Raw genomic sequence first — 20,868 nt, 5'->3', positions numbered from 1 at the left:
CGCTGCCCAGACCCACTGGGAAACAGAAAATGTTACCTGCTTTACTTTTATCGTCTTGTTACCAAACACAAATGCATTGTTATATTTTTAAATATTCTACTTTAAGAAACAAGAGAAATAAAGAGAACAAAACAAAGAATGAAACAGAGTCATAAGAACTCTGCAAAAATAACAGCTGTTTGTTAATTTCTGTTGTCCTTGAAAGGTAAATGGGGCTAAAGGCACCTCTCTCAAGGTCCCTCTCTTAGGAACTGTGAGAGTCCTGGGGCAGTTTCCTTAGACTGGGTCCTGAATCTAATGATTCCATTTTTAAACCCGAGGTTACTTCTGTTACCGACTCTTGGCACCCGTTCAATTCTCAGTTTCTTGCTTCCTTTTTTTTTGTTTATTTAAAAAATCCATAGTTATTGGGATATAATTCAGATACAGCCAAAGTATTTACTCTTTTAAAATGTACCATTCAATGATTATGGCATGTGAGCCATCACCACAGTTTTAAGTTGAGAAAATTTTATCACCCCAAAAAGAAGCCTCAGACCCTCAGCGGTCTCCCCCATCATCTGTCCCCCTCCACCTCCATCGGCCCTAGGAAACCACTATTCCACTTTGTGTCTCTGTTGATTTGCCTATTCTGGACATTGCATGCAAAAGGCATCATACCGTATGTGGCCTTTTGTGACTGGCTTCTTTCACATAGCAGAATGTTTTTAAGACTCACCGTGGTGTAGCATCTGTCTTTCCTTTTTATGGCCAAATAATATTCTATTGTATGGATACACTAACTCTGTTTTTCCATTCATTAGTTGATAGGCATTTGGGTTGTTTCCGCTTTCTGGCTATTATGACTGAAGGTGCTAAGAGCATCCCCACACAAGTTTTTGTGTGGATGTGTTTCCATTTCTTTTGGGCATATACCTAGGAGTGGGACTGCCGGATCAAAAGTAATTCTGTTTCTCCTTTGGAGAAACTACCAGACTGTTCCCAAAGCAGCTGCCCCACTTCACATGCCCATATGCACTGATTTCTCTACATCCTTACCACCACTTGTTTTTTTCATTCTGTTTCTCATGATCAGTACTTTCTGCTCTTCTCTCTGGATGGAGTGGAGGCCCCAGCTAAACTGCCCTTCTACATTTCAGCAGCCTACAGTATACTTTTGAGCCCTGGGGACAAGAAAAACAAATGCTTTTTTGTCCCCACTCATAGGCCTTGGGCCACCCTACACTGACCTGACATGACTGACTTCACTCTTTCTCAAGTCCTTTTTTGCTGGCTCCTTAAGGGTCAATCCCCCTGCTTGCCTCCCCATCAGCCTCCTTATTTCCCTTGTTCCCAGGGGTTGTGGTTTCTTAAAGTCCTCTCCCCTTTGCTGGACACCAGCATAGTAGAGTCACTTATGTTGACTTCCTTGAAATGTAAATGGGCCTAAGTTCCCCTTCTCACAGGCCCACTCTTCTATTTCATTTGAGGTATGGTAATTAGCTGGGTGTTAGCACTTTCTTAGTTTCCTAAAGAGAATATTGTTTGCTTTTGCCATTATGTCTATTATTCTGTGACTTGTTTCTATCTCCCTCAACTTTAAGTTTTTGAGATTCACCTGTGTTGTATCAGGTATCTGTAGTTCATTCACTTTCACTATGTAGTTACATAGTATTTCATTATGTGAATATGCTACACTTTATTCTTTGGTTAGTGGGCATTGAGATTGTCCCAGTTTTTTGATACTACAAATGATAATGCTGTGAACATTCTTGTACATGTCTCCTGGTGTGTATGTGCAGGGTTCTCTAAGGTGTGTGTGGATCCAGGATGCAGCAGCTTGTTGTGGGGTATGCACATGTTCGACATTAGTAATCAAATTATTTTCCAAAGTGTTTATCAATTTAGACTCCACTAACAGTCTATGAGAGTTACCCATTGCTCCGAAAGTTTGCTAACACTTGGTGGTGTCAGATTTTGCCAATTGGTGTGTTCCAAACTCTCTATTAAGACAAGATGTCTGTATTATGCTAAGTGAAGTAAGTCAGGCAGAGAAAGACAAATACCATATGATTCCATTTATATGCAGAATCTGAAAACAAAACAACAATAGAGTCATAGAAGCTGAGAAGTGATTGATGGTTACTATGGGGGACAGGCTGGGGTGGGTGTGTGAAATTGGTGAAGGGGATAAAGAGGCACAAAATCTCAATCATAATATGTTAGTCACTGCCATCAAAGGACTTTATAAAGAATATGTTCAATAATTCTGCAACATCTTTCTATGTTGACAGTAACTACAGTAGTTGGGATGAGCATTTAATAATGTATATAAATTAAGTCACTGTTGTATACTCAAAACCAATATAATATTGTATATCAGCTATACCCCAATAAAAAAATATATAAATAAAAGACTTGTAAAATTGTGATATCTAGTTGACATTTCAACCAATTCACAGGAATCCTATTAAAATATTCCTTTTAGTTGTCCTTTATTTTCAGGAAAACAAACCTTTGCATTGTAAAAATGACATTAAAACATTTTACCTATAGGTTGTTATTGAAAATGTGTCACAATTTTGAAGGAGGAGAGGGTTATACTTTCAGGACTGGAAAGATGTTCCTAAAATCAATGACCACTTTCAGCTAGGTGGCAGCTGAGCATTATGGTAGTAAGAATCTAGATAAAATACATACTTTGTAAGGTTAATGCAAGACACTCCATTTAACCCAGACACAAACTTACTCTCCTCTCTTCCGATTTCTTCTTTCATCTCATTCCTCCTGGTGCCTCTGGCCTGTTTTGAAGATTTTTTATAATAGGCTTCCTGTCATGAGCTCTGGAACAAAAATGTTACACTTTGGTGTACATAACTAGCTGTGCAATCCAGGGCTCTAGATAACGTAGAACCACCTTGCTTAGGGTGTTGCCAAGAAGAATAAATTAGGTATCATATTAGATATGACTCTTGGCACATTTTATAAAGAATGACGGACATGATCTCACCTTCTAAATGTTAGCCTATACTTCATACCCCCAAATATTTCAATCCATAAAATTTGTTCTCTCTAGAATTATTTTTCTCCATTAATTCCAGGGAGGGGTGTGTATGTGTGAATAGAAACCATTCCTAATTTCTTTTCTCTTACCACCTCTTCTCCCAGAGATTTCTGCCTTGTGTCTAAGATTCTTTGAAAAAGTAGCAATATCTTCATGATTCTGTTTCCCTGAACAGTGCTCCACCCAAACCGATATTCTGCAAACTCATAATCATCAACCTTTCTTAAAGTGTGCAGTAATCAAGCTATAAATAAAAGGTAAAGTCTTGGCTTCAAGACTTCTGCATGAAGTCTCGGCAATTGGAAGGCTTACTAGTCCACTTGTCTTCCCATTACCAGTCTGCGTCATTGCTTTTTTTCATGTCTCACCAACACCTCTTCCTCTAGTTCTGTATATCTGACCTAAGGTAGACACTTAAAATTTTTTTTACCTTTTAATTGTGGTAAAAATGCACAGAACCTAAAATTTCCCGTCTTGATCATTTTAAATGTGCTGTTCAGTAGCATTAGTGCATGCACACTGTTGTACATCTAACCTCCAGCATTCTTTCCATCTTGCGAAACAGAAACCCTACACATTAAACACTAACTCTCCATTACCCCTTCTCCCAATCCATGCCAACCACCATCCTACTCATCCTACTTTCTGTCTTGGAATTTGACTATAGGTACCTCAAGTAGAATCATGCAACGTTTGTCTTTTTGTGACTGGCTTATTTCACTTAGTGTGTCCTCAAGGTCCATCCATGTTGTAGTATGTGTCAGAATTTACTTCTTTTTAAGGCTGAATAATAGGCCATTATATGTATATACCACATTTTCTTTGTCCATTCATCTGATTTTGTTTATCCATCCACCAGGTAGATGGACCCCTGGGTTACTTCCACCTTTTTGCTATGGTGAATAATGTTGCTATGAATATGGGTATACAAGTATCTTCAGGACCTGCTGTCAGGTTTTTGTTTTTATAGACCCAATATACCCAGAAGTGGAACTGCCGGATCATACGGTAATTCTACTTTTTAATTTTTTGAGAAACTGCCATACTGTTCTCCATCGTGGCTGCACCACGGTACGGCAGGCACTTTAAAAATGTCTGTCATGCCCAAGGGGGACGAACAATTGCTGTACTATAGATGACAGCCGAGGAGAAAGATTGTATGGCCAAGAAAGAACACTGTCAATTATCAGGCTTTATTAGAAAATGATTGCTTAAAAGCATGGAATTCCTAGAATTTGGAGACACATTATAAACCATTTGGTCCACTCTCCTACTCACAGACGAGTAAACTGGGACTCTGAGAGGACAAGAGGTTGGTGAAGGTCACAGGGCTAGTTAAGGGAAGAATCAGACTGGCATCCAGGGCTTTCCGATCTTCAACTTACTGCAAAGAAATTGATTTTCAACTTGAAATATTAGGCGATGAAGAACAAGAATTATGGATTAAATAATTAGAAAACATCCTCTGGGGTACAGTGTGTTCTGCTTTTGTTTCCACGGCTGGCTTTTGGCCTCTCTGATTGCCTGGGCGGACACTGAAACCAAGCCTGCTTGTCTTGCTGCCTCTGCTGGTCCTGGACCTCCTAAGAGATGGAGGGGGAGTCAAAGAAAACCAGTTCTCAGTCAGGATCCGCGGGAGACGTGAAACGCGACCCTCTGCTCACCTGGGCGCTGGCCAGAACCACGGGTGTGTGGCGCAGATCTAGCTCCCAGCTGGGGCCTCTATGGCCCCGCGCTGTCCCCACGTTGCGGGATCCGAATGAGAGGGTTCAGGGTCTCCCGGGGACAAGGAGCTCTTGCCGTGCCTTCTCCCCAGCCGGAGCCCCGGCGCCGGTGCGACTTCCCGGGCGCAAGCGTGCCCAGTATCCCCCCGCGGAGCGCGGGCTGCGGACCACGGTGGGCACGTGTGCTCGGCCGCAGCGCTGCACCAGGCGCCACCCGCCCGGCTCGGCCCAACAGCGCGGCTCCCGCCGGGGCCCCTGCCGGTGGGGAGAGGGATCCTCCCCCTTCCACTTTGCACCAGTCCGAGGGAATTTGCGGTCGGTGACGCGCATCCTTGAGCGAGCCACCTGCAGCGCGGGGCGCGCCGCTCCGGGCGGCTTCGCAGGGCTGGGCCGGCGCGGCCTGGGGACCCCGGGCTCCGGAGGCCATGCCGGCGTTGGCGTGCCTTGGCGGCCGGCTGCTGCTGCTCGGTAAGGCCCTGCTCCGCCGCTCGCAGCCCCCACGGCCCCGACGCGGCCCCGGCGCCCACCCAGTAGCGCGGACGCGGACGCGCGCCTGCTGCGTCCCCACCGCCTCGCCCGTTCCCGCGCGCGCTCCTGCCCTCGCACCCGCGCCCCTCCTCTCTCCCGCCTCCTGCCCGCGTCCCCTGCCTCTTCCCCCCCCACGTCCTCCTCCCTCTGCTCGGGCTCGGGGCGCGCTCCGGAGCCGTGGCCGGGACCCCGCAGGCGGCCTCGCCAGGAGCTGCCCGGGCCGGGACCGCATCGCCCGCCCGCCCATCCGCCGCGCCCTGGGTGGGGCCGCCCGCAGGAGCCTGCGGCCCCGAGGGGGGCGCCAGGTGGCCCGGACCGACCCCGAGTCCAAACGGCAGACTCCCGGCTGGTGTCTTTAACTCTTCTTGTCAGGTTTTGATTTATGGAGTGAACTCCAATGGGAAAATGCGCCCGCGTTCTCCCCCGAATAACCATTTCGAGTTTATTACCCCTACCCCCGCCGGATTTTGGTTGGATCAAAGAATAGTTACTTGGAAATGTTATGCAAACAAGATTAACATTAAAATGCTAGCTGCCCCTTCCTCCAGTACTCGATTTTTATCCTGGCATTAAACCCGAAGGGGGTTTTCAAGGACTCGGCTGTTTCCAGATAATCTACTGGGTAGCATAGTTGTTACTGAAAAAATAAAAATCCCTTTAGATCCAATTCATCCACTTGGAAAGATGAGAGGATTGATTTGAGCTTAGGGTGAACGAGACAGAGTTCGGGGAGCCCCGGAGACTCATGTCCCTGTCCCAGTTCTCCAACCTTGGGACCCGCACTCACCACCCCCGTAGGGAGTCTGACTGGGTCTCCTCCGGCTCCAAATTTCTAGCATTCTGACTTGAAGTCTCTGTCGTATATAGAGAAAATATTTGCAATACAGATGTGCAGGATTATTTCCAGTAGCTTTTGTTAACAAATACTTCAGAATTACAGAGTAAGAAATGTAACATTAAGGGAAAAAGAGTGGAAAAACAAACATTTTGCATTTCTTAGCAGACATTTATCTTTGTTAATTGGTTAGTAAGTACATTTCAGATGCAGAGTACGATATTTTTTAGTCTAGTAATACAAAAAGTTAACCTTCTGTTATTTTTGATGTTAAGTGAATTTTTCAGTAGCATACAAAGGCTTTCTAAAAGTATTAAGATCAATACTTGCAACTGTATTTAAGCTGCATTGAATTCTTTCATATTTAGGATCTCAGAAATTTCTATGTATCTCCAGATTTTTCTAAATGAAGTATAATTTGCATACAGCAAATATGCACACATCTTAACAGTACAACTCCACTCATTTTTATATATGGATATGCCATATGGGATCAAGATACAGGGCAATTCTAGTTCAGCCTCAAAGGTAGCCACTATTGTAACTTCTAGTGCCTTTGTTTTGCCTGTTTTTGAACTTCATGTAAACCAAACGATCATTATGTACTCTTTTATGTCCAGCTTCTTTCACTCAACATTGTGATTATGAGGTTCAATCTTTGTCTCAGTAGCAGTGTTTTCTTTTTCTTTTTTCTTTTGCTGGGTGCCATTCCTTAGTATGAATATGCTCTACGATTTATTTATGCATTCTATTGTTGAAGAATATTTAGGTTGTTTCTAATTTCATGTAATTAAGAATAATACTGCCATGAACATTCTTTCACATGGTTTTGGTGGACATAAACACCCACTGCTCTAAGGATGATACCCATGAGTAGAATTCCAAGATCATAGGGGAAGGTACATGTTCAGTTCTGATAGATTCTGCCACAGTTTTCCCAAGTGGTTACACCAGTTTACATTCCCACTAGCAGCATAAGGGAATTCCAGTTCCTCACATCTTTACCAACACTTGGAAATAAAGATTTTCTTGAAGAAAGAAGCATAACATGAGAGGCTTTAAAGTGAGAACTTAGTGTTTAAGAGCTTTAAATTCCTTGAATTATAAGATGTGATCCCCATTTCCTTTACCCTGTAAGCTCTACATTTCATGAATGATGATAAAGCTTTCTAAGTAGTATTTGAAGAATGGAAAGTGCCCCCCCCCCCTGGCTTTCACTGCATTAGGTGCTCATACTGGCCAGGAAGAGGGGGATCTCAATATTTCAATAACCGTGATACCATCTCTTTCATTAGTGTCAGAAAATTCATATTCAGAGCCCTGCATCACACATTTCAGCTGCCATTCTTTGTCCTTGTTGCTTATTTTATTTGCCTTCTTGTGATGTGCTAGCCTAACGGGGAATGATTCAGGGCGAGGTGGAGGAAAGAGAAGCCAGGCAAAGACTGGTTTGGCTTGAACAGGATGCCCGACCTGGTGACCAGACGTTAAGGTCCTCTTTGATTCTAAAAGTCTTGTTCTATTTGTTGCCATCATACAAGTTGAGATTGGGTATTCATTTCTTCTTAGGTACTTCATGTCTGTCTATAGTAAATTATCCTCTTAGGTTTAATCGTGAACTGCTTGCCTTCCATTAAAGAATGGCTCTACTTTTTATAACTACAAAGGCACTTTCAGTAACTCGTAGCTGTCACTAATGATTTTTGTTGCTGTTGTTTAACTGAAAAACGATTGGGTAATGAGATATTAGATGTGGAGGGGGGAGACTTACTTATATTCCAGGAAAGATTTCATATAAGAAAGATGAAGGAGAAGCATGCAGGAAAAGAAAAAATTTTGTTCAACAAACTTTTATTGAATACCTATTTCTGTGCTAGACACAAAGGGTACGAAGATGAAAGAGATGTGTATGGGGAACTTACATATAAATAACTAATTCCATTCTGTTTAAATGCATGGCCATTGCATTTCCCCAGGAAAAGCATTTCAACCCAAAGCTTGCTTTCAGTTAGTTAAACCTTCAAACACAACTATTATGATCACTAAGTATCTATAGATGAAAAATAGCATACTTCAATGAAGGAAGCTTCAACCAGGTCAAACTAGAAACCTCAGGGTTGTTGTCCCCTAAAGCTACTTATGCTTGGATCTGCTGTATGTAGTGGTTGTGGGAAGGAAGCCGCTCCTCCATTTAAAATAAAATGAATGCACTGTTAAAGAGGTAATCATTTCAGAATTAAAGATGGCCATCTTTTAGGTTTTGAGAAGAAAAAATTTCCAGGTGGTTCCTTGAACAAAGTTTGACCTCCTTTTACTCCTGAGAACATCGCTGCTCCCTCGAGAAGCCCACAGGATGGCTCAGATTCATCCATTTCTCCACAGGTCTTTCTATTCCTCTCATCTTGTCACTCTCAAATGCAACTCAGAAGGCAGTATGACGAGAGACTTTATCATTCAACGTCCATGATTACAGTCTTGCTGACTCCCCAGATACCCACCAGATGTTGCCTTAATCTTTGGTTAAAGATTCTGGTTTGAGAAAAGTCATCTCAGAAGTAATGCTTTTCATCCTTTGATTTTGAAAGGACCTTGCAGAGAAGAGAATTTGGAGAGGGGATATTGAGGGGCTGAGAATTAGCTTAGCCTGTATTATGAAATCATAAAAGCTTTGGTCTTACACTGCTCTACCCTTCATTCATTCTGAAATAGTGAACTCGTGAATCTCACAATAGGTGGTTTGTCTCTGTAGAGGTTTTTCATTTTTATCAGGTGACTTTGTGGTCTTAAGATTTTTCCATTAACTTCCAAAAAGCCTGAACCATTTGTTACATTGCCGGAGTTAGGTGGCCAAAGGTTTTTCTGTGTTTTGGAGTTTTCCTTTATGAGCTTTATACCTGGGTGATATAATTACCTTTGGTTGACAGCTTCTATGCCTGTATTGTCAGTGATTCCCCAGGTGATGAACGCTTTTGTAGGACTCGCTGTTGGTCGTTAAGTTGAATCATGCAATTCTGTTCTATGGGTACCAACACATGTGGAGGAAATTTAAAAATAATACAAAGTACACACACAGTGTTCTTTTGTGGCTAGAAAAATTGCATAAGATCTTGAAAGAGGAACTATTGTTATTTTTTAGGTTAAACAGTAAAATATTTTTTCACCGCTGTCATTATAAGTCAATTGGTAGCCAAGAATCCTCCATAAAATTAGTTACAGTCTACATTTAAATAGGATATTGTCATTATTTCTTTAAACTTGTGTTTTGATTATAAGATGTTCACTGAATTCAGTGTTCAAATGACTTGCTATTGAGTTATGATTTTCCTAATGTTGGGGGTTTTTTTGTTCTTGGAGGCAAGGCAGATAGATATCTTAGGACTACCAACCCAGTTAAGAAATGTGGGTTCTTTACTCCGGCAGGGAATTTCTCTGCATTTAAGTTCCTCATTTGTAATAAGGAGATAAGCAGAATCTTACTCCTTCATCATATAATACCTGTAAAGTACAGCTGCACTCCCTGTTAGGCAGGTGCTTTGCAGGAAGAAATATATAAAGTCTGAAGAAATCATTAGGATTTAGAGTCATGGGAGTTTGCTCCTGACCTTCTTAGACACCATCTATGTCCAGGACTTGAGTTAAGGGTCCCATAATGGTTCCTGCCCGCAAAGAGCCCACAGTCTAACGTTGGGATGTTGGCAGGAAAGGGTCACATACAAAGAAAATTGCAGTGCAATTTCAGAACTGTGCACAGAGGTTGAGCCTCTAACCCAGAGTGACAAAGTAAGGCAAAGCTTCCAAGACGAGGTGATATGATAAGCATGACTAGAAAGATAAGTAAGAGGTGCCAGGGAAAGTGGAGGATAAAGGGAGTCCAGGCCCACAGGACAGTATATGAAAAGGTACGGATGTAAGAAGCATGGAGTAGACAGAAAACTATCATTCCATACTGGCCTACTGAGACACGAGGTATGAGGCCTCCAGGATAGGCTGACTATCATTTACAAAGTTGTAACTCAGAAAATTGTTTGAATACTGCTCAATGGACAGCTTTTTTAAAAATTCAGGGTTGCCAGAGGCTCTGCGTGTAATATGTCAGAAGTCTTTTAGTTATATGATAAGCAACTTGTACTTTATCATGTAGATCAAGAGTCTCTGGATGAAATTACACGTGTCCATTGTATCCCTCAGGCTGTGTGCATGTGCGTGTGATATTTTGGGGGGGAGAGGGTGAATTGCTTTCATCAGATTTTCAAAGGGACCTGTGACTCAAGTAAGGGAAAGGGCCGCTGCTGTGGGTTGAGGGGTTTCAAGCAGAGGAAGAACATGCTCTGAGGTGGATTTTAGAAAGACAGTTCTGCTATCTGCATGGCGGATGTGTGCAGGCCAGCAGCACCAGGGCAGGGAGGCCTGCTAGGACGTGGTTGGCAGTAGTCCGGGCCAGAGACGACAACAGCTTGAATTAGGGCAATGGGGATAGAGATGCAGAGCAACAGATAGATTTGGAAATGATGAAGGTTAAAAGGTCAAGGCCTAGCAACTATCTGGGTGACGGGAAAAGTGGGAGAGGGAATAATCAAATATGCCTTCTGAGGTTCTGGCTTCAGTGACCTTGGATGTGTTGCTAGTAACTGAGAGGGAAGAGAGAGGACAGAGTGGGCTTAGGGAGGGAAAAGGGAAACTCAAGCTGAGTTTAACGTTTCTGGGGGCCCCCCAGGCATATAGCTGTACACACAGGAGGTACAAATTTGGAACTCATCAATGAATAGATGGTAGTTATAATCATGCGAATCTACAGAAAAAGGGCTTAGAATGAGTGGCGAGGTGACACCTTATTGCTCCTCAGGTCTAAGGAAAAACACACTTTGGTGTCTCCCTCTCTTCTCACAGTGCTGTTAATACTGAACGCATCTGGCACTATGGCCACTAAATGTTTGTGGGGTTGGGGAGCCTCTCCCCGCACCAGGCAATTCTCAGATACCAGCTGCATTTATTATACCATACCAGTCTCCTGTCCTCTTTTACCCAATGCAGAAAATGGGGCCCAAAGAAGTGTAATGACTTGCTGAAATTCAAAGTTATCAAAGCAGGTAACTCTTAGAAGAGGGACTTACAATTCAGGTCTCCAAGTCTTAGTCAGTTCTCTTTGCCTCATGGGAGGCTTGACGTAGAGGGTTTGAAAATGAGGTGCACTGATATTCTCTGGCTTGTTTTATAATGTCCAAAGCCATCATCCTTCCAGTGGAGCAATTTTACATTGACCCCAAATTTTAGATTGGCGCCGAAGTTTTTATGCTCTTAGGCACCCCCTTCTTCCCAGCCCTGTCTCTTCACCACGTTGGAACTCTTTTCCGATTCCCAAGTTGTCCTGTTTGCTCAGCATGTGCTTGGAACTGTACTCTGGGAAGTGCCACTTGGGTTTTGGAATGGATTCTCAGAAAGAACCTTAATACCAATGGTGGAAAATGCTTTCTTTGGCTTTTTTAGAACTCAGGTTTCTTGAGGTACAATTTTCATATAACAAATTTTACCCTTTTTTAAAAGGTGTATGGTTCCATGAGTTTAACTAACACACACAGTCACAACACTGCCACTGCTATCAAGGTATAGAACATTTCCCTCCCTCCCAGAACTTCTTTATGTCCCTTTGTTATCATCCCCAGCACCCACTACAACCCCTCTCAACCAGTAATCTGTTTTTTTCTTATCATTTTTCCTTTTCCAAAATATCATGCAAGTGCAATTCTACAATATGTAGGCTTCTGAATCTGTTTCTCTCACATAGCATGTTTGTTTGAGATTTATCCATGTTGCTGCAGATTAGTGTTTTTCTCCTTTGTGATGCTGAGTAGTTTTCCATTGTATAAATGTGCCGCAGCTTCTTTATCCATTAACCAGCTGATGTTCGTTTGTTTGTTTCTAGTTTCTGGCAGTTATGAATAAAGCCACTATAACTATCTGAATATAGATTTTGGTGTACTTATAAGTTTTCATTTCTTTGGGGTAAATACCCGGGAGTGGTGTTGTATTGCTGGAAGGTATGCTAAGTGAATGTTCAACTTTATGAGAAAATGCCAGTCTTTCAAAGTGACTGCACCATTTTTCACCCCCACCAACAATGTGTGAGAATTGCAGTTGCTCAAAATCATTCTCATCACTTGGCATGGTCAGTTTTTTTGTTTGTTTTTATTTAACCTTTCTAATAGGTGTGTAGCAATTTGTCACTGTGGTCTTAATTTGCATTTTCCTAATGACTAATGATGTTGATTATCTTTTTGAGTGCTTAATCGCCATCCTATATTTTGTTTGGTGGAGTGTCTCCTAAAATCTTTTGTCTGTCTTATCAGGTTGTTTGAAAATATTTTGTCCCAGTCTGTGGATTGTGTTTTCATTTTTTTTAACAGTGTCTTTGGAAGAACAGAAGTTTTGATGAAGTCTGCTAGTGGAAAAACATTAGCCCTAGACTAAACACTGCTCTGGCCCCACCTAAGCAAGCTTAAAAGCAAGACCTGAAAGGAACAAAGTGTTTACAATGAACTTAACTACATCCCAGAACAAAATTTCAAGAATATTTAACAGAGTACAAAAACATCTGACACCAGGTAAAATTCACAATGGCTGGCATCCAGTTACAAATTAACAGACAAACAAAGGATATAAATTCAAACCACAATAAGGGAAAAAAAATCAATCATTCAAAAGGGACTCAGAAAAGACATAGACTACAATTAGTAGTCAAGAACATTAAAATAGTTTTTATAACTATTTCCATATATTCCTGAAGCTAGAGAATAGATTGTACAGGTTAAGCAGGGACATAGTCAATATGAAAAAAATCACACTAACTCACTTTTAGAGTTGAAAACTACAATTATTCTGGGTGGGATTGATAGCATATTAGATACTGAAGAAGAAAAGATTACTAAACTTGAAGACAGAGAAATAGAAATTCTCTGAAATGAACAGAGAAAAAAAGACAAAATAAACAGAATCAATGAGCTACATGAGAACTTTGGTTAGTCAAATATATGTGCAAGTCTATTGTATGAATGTATCTTCTCTCTTAATGCTTTTAAGATTTTTCTCATTGGCTTAAACAATTGGATTATAATATACCTTTTGTTGTTTGTCATATGCTTGGATTTTGTTGGGCTTTTTGGATCGGTGGGTTTATATCATTTACATCAGATTTGGAAAATTTTTCTCCATTATTTCATCATATTTTTTCTGTCCTCCTTTCCCCCATTCTCTCCAAGGATTCTAATTACATGTGAATTTTAACCACCCACAGTGAGTAAAATATGACTTTTATTGTTTAAATCCCTTTAAAAGATAATTGGCTGTTTAAAGCAAAATAATATCATAACTTGTTGGGTTTATAACTTATGTAGCAGTACGATGTATGACAGCAATACTTATACCTGGGAGGGATAAAATGGAAATATATTATTATAAGCTTCTTATATTATACATGAGGTGGTATAATAGCACTTAAATGTAGACTGTGTTAAGGTAAAAATGTTTACTCTAATCCTTAAAGTAACTAATAAAAGAACAAAGAAAGCACTTTGGCTAATAATCCAAAATGGAGAGAAGTAGAATCATAAAAAATACTCAGTTATTCCTAAAGGTGGCAGAAAAAGAGGAAAAGGGAAAAAAAGAACAGATGGGACAAATAGAAAACAAAGAATAATGTGGTAGGTTTAAACCTAGGCATATTAATCTCATTAAGCTTAAATGTCCTATATGTCACAATTAAGAGCCAGAGATTGTCAAAGTTGGTTACAACAAACAAAAAGCAAGACCCACTTATATTTGTGTAAATGAAACCAACCTTGGATATGAAGATACAAATAGATTGAAAGTAAAGGATGGGGGGAAATCCCATGCTAACACTAATCAAAAGAAAGCTGGAGAGACTAAAATGTCAGAGAAAGTACATTTCAGAGCAAAGAATGTTACTAGGAACAGAGAGTCATTTCATAATGTTATAAGGCTTGATTCCTAAGAAGGATATAAAATTCCTAAATATTTATGCGTCTAATAATACAGCTTGAAAATACATTGATCAAAAATCTGATTGAACTGCAAGGAGAAATGGACAAATCCACAATTATATGCAAGAGTTCAACACTCTTTAACAGGTGATAGAAGGAGTAGAAAGAAATCACTAAGATATAGACGACTTGAACAACAATGTCAACCAGTCTGACCTAATTTACATTTACAGAATATTCCACTCAACAACAGGTGAAATGTATGTTCTTTTCAAGTGCACACAATACACTTCGCAAGTAAGACCATATTCTGAACCATAAAACAAGCTTCAGTTGATTTTAAAAGATTCAAGACATACAAAGTATATCTTGTGACTACAATGGTATTAAATTAGAAATTAATAACAAAAATATCTGGAAAATCCTCAAATATTTGAAAACCAAATAACACATTTCTAAATAACCCATGGGTCAAAGAAGAACCAAAAGATAAATGAGAATGTATGTTGAACTGAATGAAAATGAGGTACAATGTATCAGAATTTGTGGAATGCCCCAAAGTCATGCTTATGAGGAAATTTGTAGCATTAAATTATTAAATATTAAGTGATAAGTAGCATTAAATTACACTGTTACAAATTAAACTAGCAAAGAGTAAAGATCTCAAACCAATAATCTTGAATTTGAGCACTAGCAACAGGGGCAAAGAAACAAATTAAGGCCAGTGTAAGCAAAGAAAAGGAAATAAACATGATGACAGTGAAAATCAATGGAAGAGAAAAAGTAATGGAGAAAATCAATGCAACCAAAAGCAATAAAAGACAAATAAAATTGCTAAACTTCTAGCCAAGCTACTCAGAAAAACAAGAGAGAAGACATAAATTTTCATTATCAGGAATAAGAAAGGCAATGTGACTATAGAATCTATAGATATTAAAAAGATAACATGGAAATATTATTCACAATTTTCTGCCTATACTTTGACAACTTCCATTTAATGGAAAAAAGATACATTTCTTCAAAGACAAACTACTAGAGCTCACTCAAGAAAAATGGATAACCTAATAATGCCACATCAGTTAAAGAAATTGAATATGTGGTTAAAAATATTCCCAAAAGAAAATGACTGGAGCAGATGGCTTCACTGGAGAATCCACCAAATATGTTTAAAGAGGAAATAATACAAATTCTACACAACTCTTCCAGAAAATTAAAGAGACAATAATATTTCTGAACTCATTCAATGAGGCCAGCTTTACTCAGATATCAAAACCAGACAAAAATATTAAAAGCAAAAAACAAAAACAAACCTACAGAATAACTGCCATGAATGTAAGGGCAAAAAATCTTAGCAATACTTTAACAAATTTAATTCAATGATGTATTTTTAAAATGCATCGTGTCCAGCCACTGGTGTTTATTCCAGGAAGGCAAGGTCAGTTAACATGTGCAAGAAGTCATTGTAGTTCACCACATTCACAGAATAAAAAAGAAAAGCCACTGAACAAAAATAAAAACAAACCTATACGATTATCTGTATAGATACAGAGGAAGCACTCCTGATAAAATTTTCCAGCAAACTATTAATAGAAGTGATCTTCCTCAAACTAAGGGCATCTATGAAAAACTTCTAATTAACCTGACACTTAATGCTAAGTGACTAAATACTTTCTCCTAAGATCAGAAATAAGGCAAGGATGTCCATTCTCACTGCTTCTTTTCAACATTGTACTGCAGAGTCTATCCAGTGTAATAAGGCAAGAAAAAGAAATGGAAAGCTTCCAGAATGGAAAGGAAGAAGTAAATCTGTCTTTATTTGCAGCTATTTTCTACGTATCATATATGTAGAAAATACTATGGAACCTACAACAAGTAACTACAACTAATAAGCAAATTCAGAAGATATGAGATCAGTGTAGAAAAATGAATTGTGTTTCTACAATCAGAAATTGAAGTAAAAATACAAAATAGCACAAAAATAGGAAATAGGGATAAAGATAGACTATACCTATACATTGAAAAGTACAAAACATTGCTAAGAGAAATTAAAAAAGACCTAAATAAAAGAAGATATACCATGTTTATGTATTGTAAGACTCAATATTTTTAAAATGTCAGTTTTGCTCAAATTGATCTGGTGATTCAACACAATTCCTCTCAAAATCTCTGCAGACCTTTTGCAGAAATTGACAAACTGATTCTAAATTCCTATGGAAATGGAAAGAGACCTAGATTACCCAAAACAACTTTGAAAAGAAGAATAAAGTTGAAAAACTTATAATCCTGATTTCAAGTCTTATCATAAAACAATAATTAAGACAGTGTGAAATTGACATCCAGATAGACAAACAGATCAATGGAAAAGAACAGGGATTCCAGAAATAGATTAAAAAACATACAATCAATTAATTTTTGATGAAGGTACAGAGATAAGTGAAGAAATTATAGTCTTTCAATAAATGGTGAAACAATTGGATATTCATATGTAAATATATTCATAGGAAAAACTCTGATTCATATGTCATACTGTACAAAAAGTTTACTCCAAGTGGATGATAGCCCTAAATGTAAAACTAAAATGTGAATGTAAAAACATACATACAAAACTTAAAACTATAAAACTTCTAGGAAAAAACTTTCCAAACTTAAATTGGACAAAGATGTTTTAGATACAAAACCAAAAGCTTGATCCATAATAGAAAAATTCATAAAGAGCACCTTCAAGATTAAGAAATTCTGGTCTTCAAAAGACAAGCCACAGATTGGCAGAAAATAGTTGTCAATTATGTATTTGATATAAGACTTGTATCCAGAATATGTATTTTTAAAAACTCAAAGATGTTTATAGCAAAGATAGAAACACTTAACAAGCCTACAAAGACCAACTGTGGCTACACCCCAGTGCTCAGAGGCAATAGACAGAAGCACCTGTCTCTCAGTCTTTCCCTTAAAGAGGTCTATTTGCTACCTGGAGTCAGTTTCCTAATTTAACATACATCTAGGAACTGACTATGAATCTGCCCGAGACTGGGGAGTCTGGTGAGGGCCATCTCTACCTTTTCCCTCTTTTGGTATCTCCCTGAAAGGAGCTTGTGCACATATCTGGAGCCTAGGCTTTTGTGGCTGCCCCCCAGAATGTGCTCCCCTTGATTGTCTGGCTCTGGTGGCTAGCATGTATGATTCTACAGGACTGTAGAAAACAAGGAAACAGTTCTTAACTGGCTATCCCTCAGGGCTCAGTGCAGAGGGAGCAGACTGAATGCCCAGCTCCCAGTCTTTCCCTGAAAGAAGTCTACTTGCATACATTAAAACTACTGCTTGAGGGTCTGGCTTCCAGTCACTCTGCCTCTATGTGCTGATTCAGATCCTCCCCTTTGCGACACTGACAGGTCTTGGCACACCCTTACTACTGGGAGCCAGTAAGAACAAAGAAGGTGACTTGGACAATCCCAAAGGTTTGAGAGACAATCAAGACCTAAGCCTGGGCTGAACAGTAAGTTTCATCTCCTACACAAGACCACTCTATAAAGACTGGGATAGGTGGCTGTTTTATCTAATGCACAGAAACCAACACAGAGAGTCAAGGAAAATGAAGAAAGAGGAATATGTTTCAAACCAAATAATAAAATTCCAGAACAAACCTTATTGAAATGGACATAAAAGATTTACTTGGAAAGAGTTCAAAACAATAGAAACAAAGATGCTCACTAAGTTCACAAGAACAAATTATGGATAAAATGAGAATTTCAACAAAGAGATTGAAAACCTGTGAAAGTACTAAATGGAAATCACAGAGCTGAAGAACATGATAACTGCACAGAAAAACTCAAAAGAGGGGTTCAACAGCAGTCTCGATGAAGTGAAAACAGGAACGTGAAACTTGAAGATAGAGCAGTGGAATTCACCCAATCAGAGGAGAAAAAAGAAAAAAAAACTTGAAAAAGAGGGAACATAGCTTAAGGATCTTAGGAAACACCACCAAGTGGCCCACTATTTGCATTACAGGCATCCCAGAAGAAAAGAAAGAGAAAGGTGCAGAAAACTTATTCAAAGACATAATGGCTGAAAAATTCCCTAACCTGGGGAAGAGCACAGACATTCAGATCCAAATCAGGAAGCCCAGAGAGCTCCAAATAAGAGGAATCCAAAAACATTTTATGTTTTTGATGTCAGAATTCACATCAAAATTATGTGAATTTTTTTCACAAAATCATGTGAAAAAAAAAGATATTTTTATCTTATGCATCCATTAATAAATTATTGTGGTTATTTTTATTACTTTTGTCTTTTAACCCTCATGCTAGATTTATAAATGATTTACCTAGTACCTTTACAACATTGCAATATTCTGAATTTAACTATATATTTATCTTTTCCAGTGAAATTTATACTTTCATATGTTTTCCTGTCATTAATTACTGTCCTTTCATTTCCACTTGAGGAAGCCCCTTCAACATTTCTTGTAAAGACTGTCTAGTGGTGATGAAGTTCTTCAGCTTTTGCTTGTTTGAAAAACTCTTTATCTCCTTCAAGTCTAGAGGGCAATTTGTCAGGGAGAGTATTTTCAGTTAGCAGTTTTTGTTTTCAGCACTTTGAACATGTAATGTGACTCCCTTTTGTCCTGCAAGGTTTCTGCTGCTGATACTATATAGGTGTTCCCTTGAATGTAATAAGTTGTCTTTCTCTTGTTGCATTTAAGATTCTCTCTTTGTCTTTAACTTTTTAAAGTTATTTTCTAAACTTTTAATTTAATTATAATGTTTCTCAGTGTGGGTCTCTTTGGATTCCTCTTATTTGGAGCTCTCTGGCTTCCTGATCTGGATCTGGTTGTCTGTGTCCTTCCCCAGGTTAGGGAATTTTTTAGACATTATCTCCCTGAATAAGTTTTCTTCACCTTTCTTTCTTTTCTTCTGGGACCCTGTAATGCAAATATTGGCCCACTTGGTGGTGTTCCCTAAGATCCTTAAGCTATGTTCACTCCCTTTCAAGTTTTTTTTTTTCCTTTTTGTTCCTCTAATTGGGTGAATTCCACTGCTCTACCTTCAAGTTTAATATCCCTTTTTTCATTTCATCTAGTCTGCTGTTGAGCCCCTCTTTTGAATTTTACTGTGTGGTTATCATGTTCTTCAGCTCTATGGTTTCTGTTTAGTACTTTCTCAGGTTTTCAATCTCTTTGTTAGAATTCTCATTTTATTCATAAATTGTTCTTGTGAACACAGTGAAATATATATATATAAACTCATGCAACTCAGTAGCAAAACAAACAAGCCTTTTAAAAAATAGGCAGAGGAAGTGAATAGACATTTCTCCAAAGAAGACTTACAAATGGCCCAGAGGTAGATGAAAAGGGACCCATCACTAATCAGGGAAATGCAAATCGAAATCATAATATTACATCACATCTGTTAGAATGGCTGTCATTAAAAAGACAAAAGATGACAAGTATTGGTGAGGATGTGGACAAAAAGGAACTCTTTTGGCATGTTAGAAGGAATGTAAATTAGTGCAGCTACTATGAAAAACAGTATAGAAGTTCCTCAACAAATTAAAAATAGAACTTCCATATGATGTGACAATTCTACTTCTGGTTATATATCTGAAGAAAACAAAATCACCATCTCAAAGAGATATCTGCACACCCACATTCATTGCAGCATTATTTACAATAGCCAAGACATGAAAACCACTCATGTGTCCACTCATGAGTGAATGGATGAAGAAAATACAGTGTTTATATACAAAGTAGAATATTGTTCAGCCACAAAAAAGAAATAATTCCTGCCATTTATGACAACATGGCTGAAACTTGAGGGCTTCATGCTAAATGAAATAAGTCATAGAAAGACAATTGATCCCATTTATATGTGGAATCTGAAAATACCATAGTCATAGAAATAGAGAACAAATTGGTGGTTGTCAGAGGCAGGAGTCGGGGATTGAAGAAATGGGTGAAGGTGGTCAAAAAGTACAAACTTCCAGTTATAAGATAAGTAATTTCTGGGAATATAATGTATAACATGGTGATTATAGTTATCAATATTCTATGATCTATTTGAAAGTTGCTAAGGGAGTAGATTTTAAAAGTTCTCATCACAAGAAAAAAAATTTGTAACTGTGTGAGATGATCTATGTTAACTAGATTTATTCTGGTAACCACATTGCAATATGAACATATATCATATCATTTTATTGTATACCTTAGCCTTATGCAATGTGGATAATATCTCAATAAAACTAAGGAAAAACCTCTCAAAACTCAATAATTAGAAAATAATCCAACTTTAAAACCCTGAAGAATGCACTCCAAAACTATTAGATCTAATATCTGAATTCAGCAAAGTTGCAGGATACAAAATTAATATGCAGAAATCTGTTGCATTCCTATATACTAATGATAAACTAACAGAAAGAGAAATCAGGAAAATAATTCCATTCACAATTGCATCAAAAAGAATAAAATACCTAGGAACAAACCTAACCAAGGAAGTGAAAGACATACTCTACTAACTACAAGACACTCATGAGAGAAATTAAAGAAGATACCAATAAATGGAAACACATCCCATACTCATGGATAGAATTAATATTTTCAAAATGACCATCCTGCCTAAAGCAATTTACAGATTCAATGCAATCCCTATCAAAATACCAAAAGCATTCTGCAACAAACTAGAGAAAATCATTCTAAAATTCATATGGAACCACAAAAGACCCTGAATAGCCAAAGCAATCCTGAGAAGGAAA

The 20,868-nt window shown here is 38.8% G+C and overlaps 1 protein-coding gene across 2 annotated transcripts in view; it reads left to right on the top strand.

Annotated features, from left to right (window-relative positions):
* Positions 1–5,124: 5,124 nt before the first annotated feature.
* FLT3 (fms related receptor tyrosine kinase 3) overlaps positions 5,125–20,868 on the top strand; it is a 66,125-nt gene continuing 50,381 nt past the window's right edge. For both annotated transcript variants that reach the window (XM_073228597.1, XM_073228588.1), the window contains exon 1: positions 5,125–5,235. In XM_073228597.1, the coding sequence (XP_073084698.1) occupies positions 5,193–5,235 (43 nt within the window). In that variant the 5' untranslated portion in view covers positions 5,125–5,192. The remainder of the gene's footprint in view (positions 5,236–20,868) is intronic.

The sequence above is a fragment of the Manis javanica genome, chromosome 1, assembly GCF_040802235.1.
Source record: "Manis javanica isolate MJ-LG chromosome 1, MJ_LKY, whole genome shotgun sequence".
NCBI classification, from domain to species: Eukaryota; Metazoa; Chordata; class Mammalia; order Pholidota; family Manidae; genus Manis; species Manis javanica.
The sequence above is the reverse complement of the archived record's forward strand: the minus strand, read 5'-3'. Positions and strand labels throughout refer to the sequence as shown.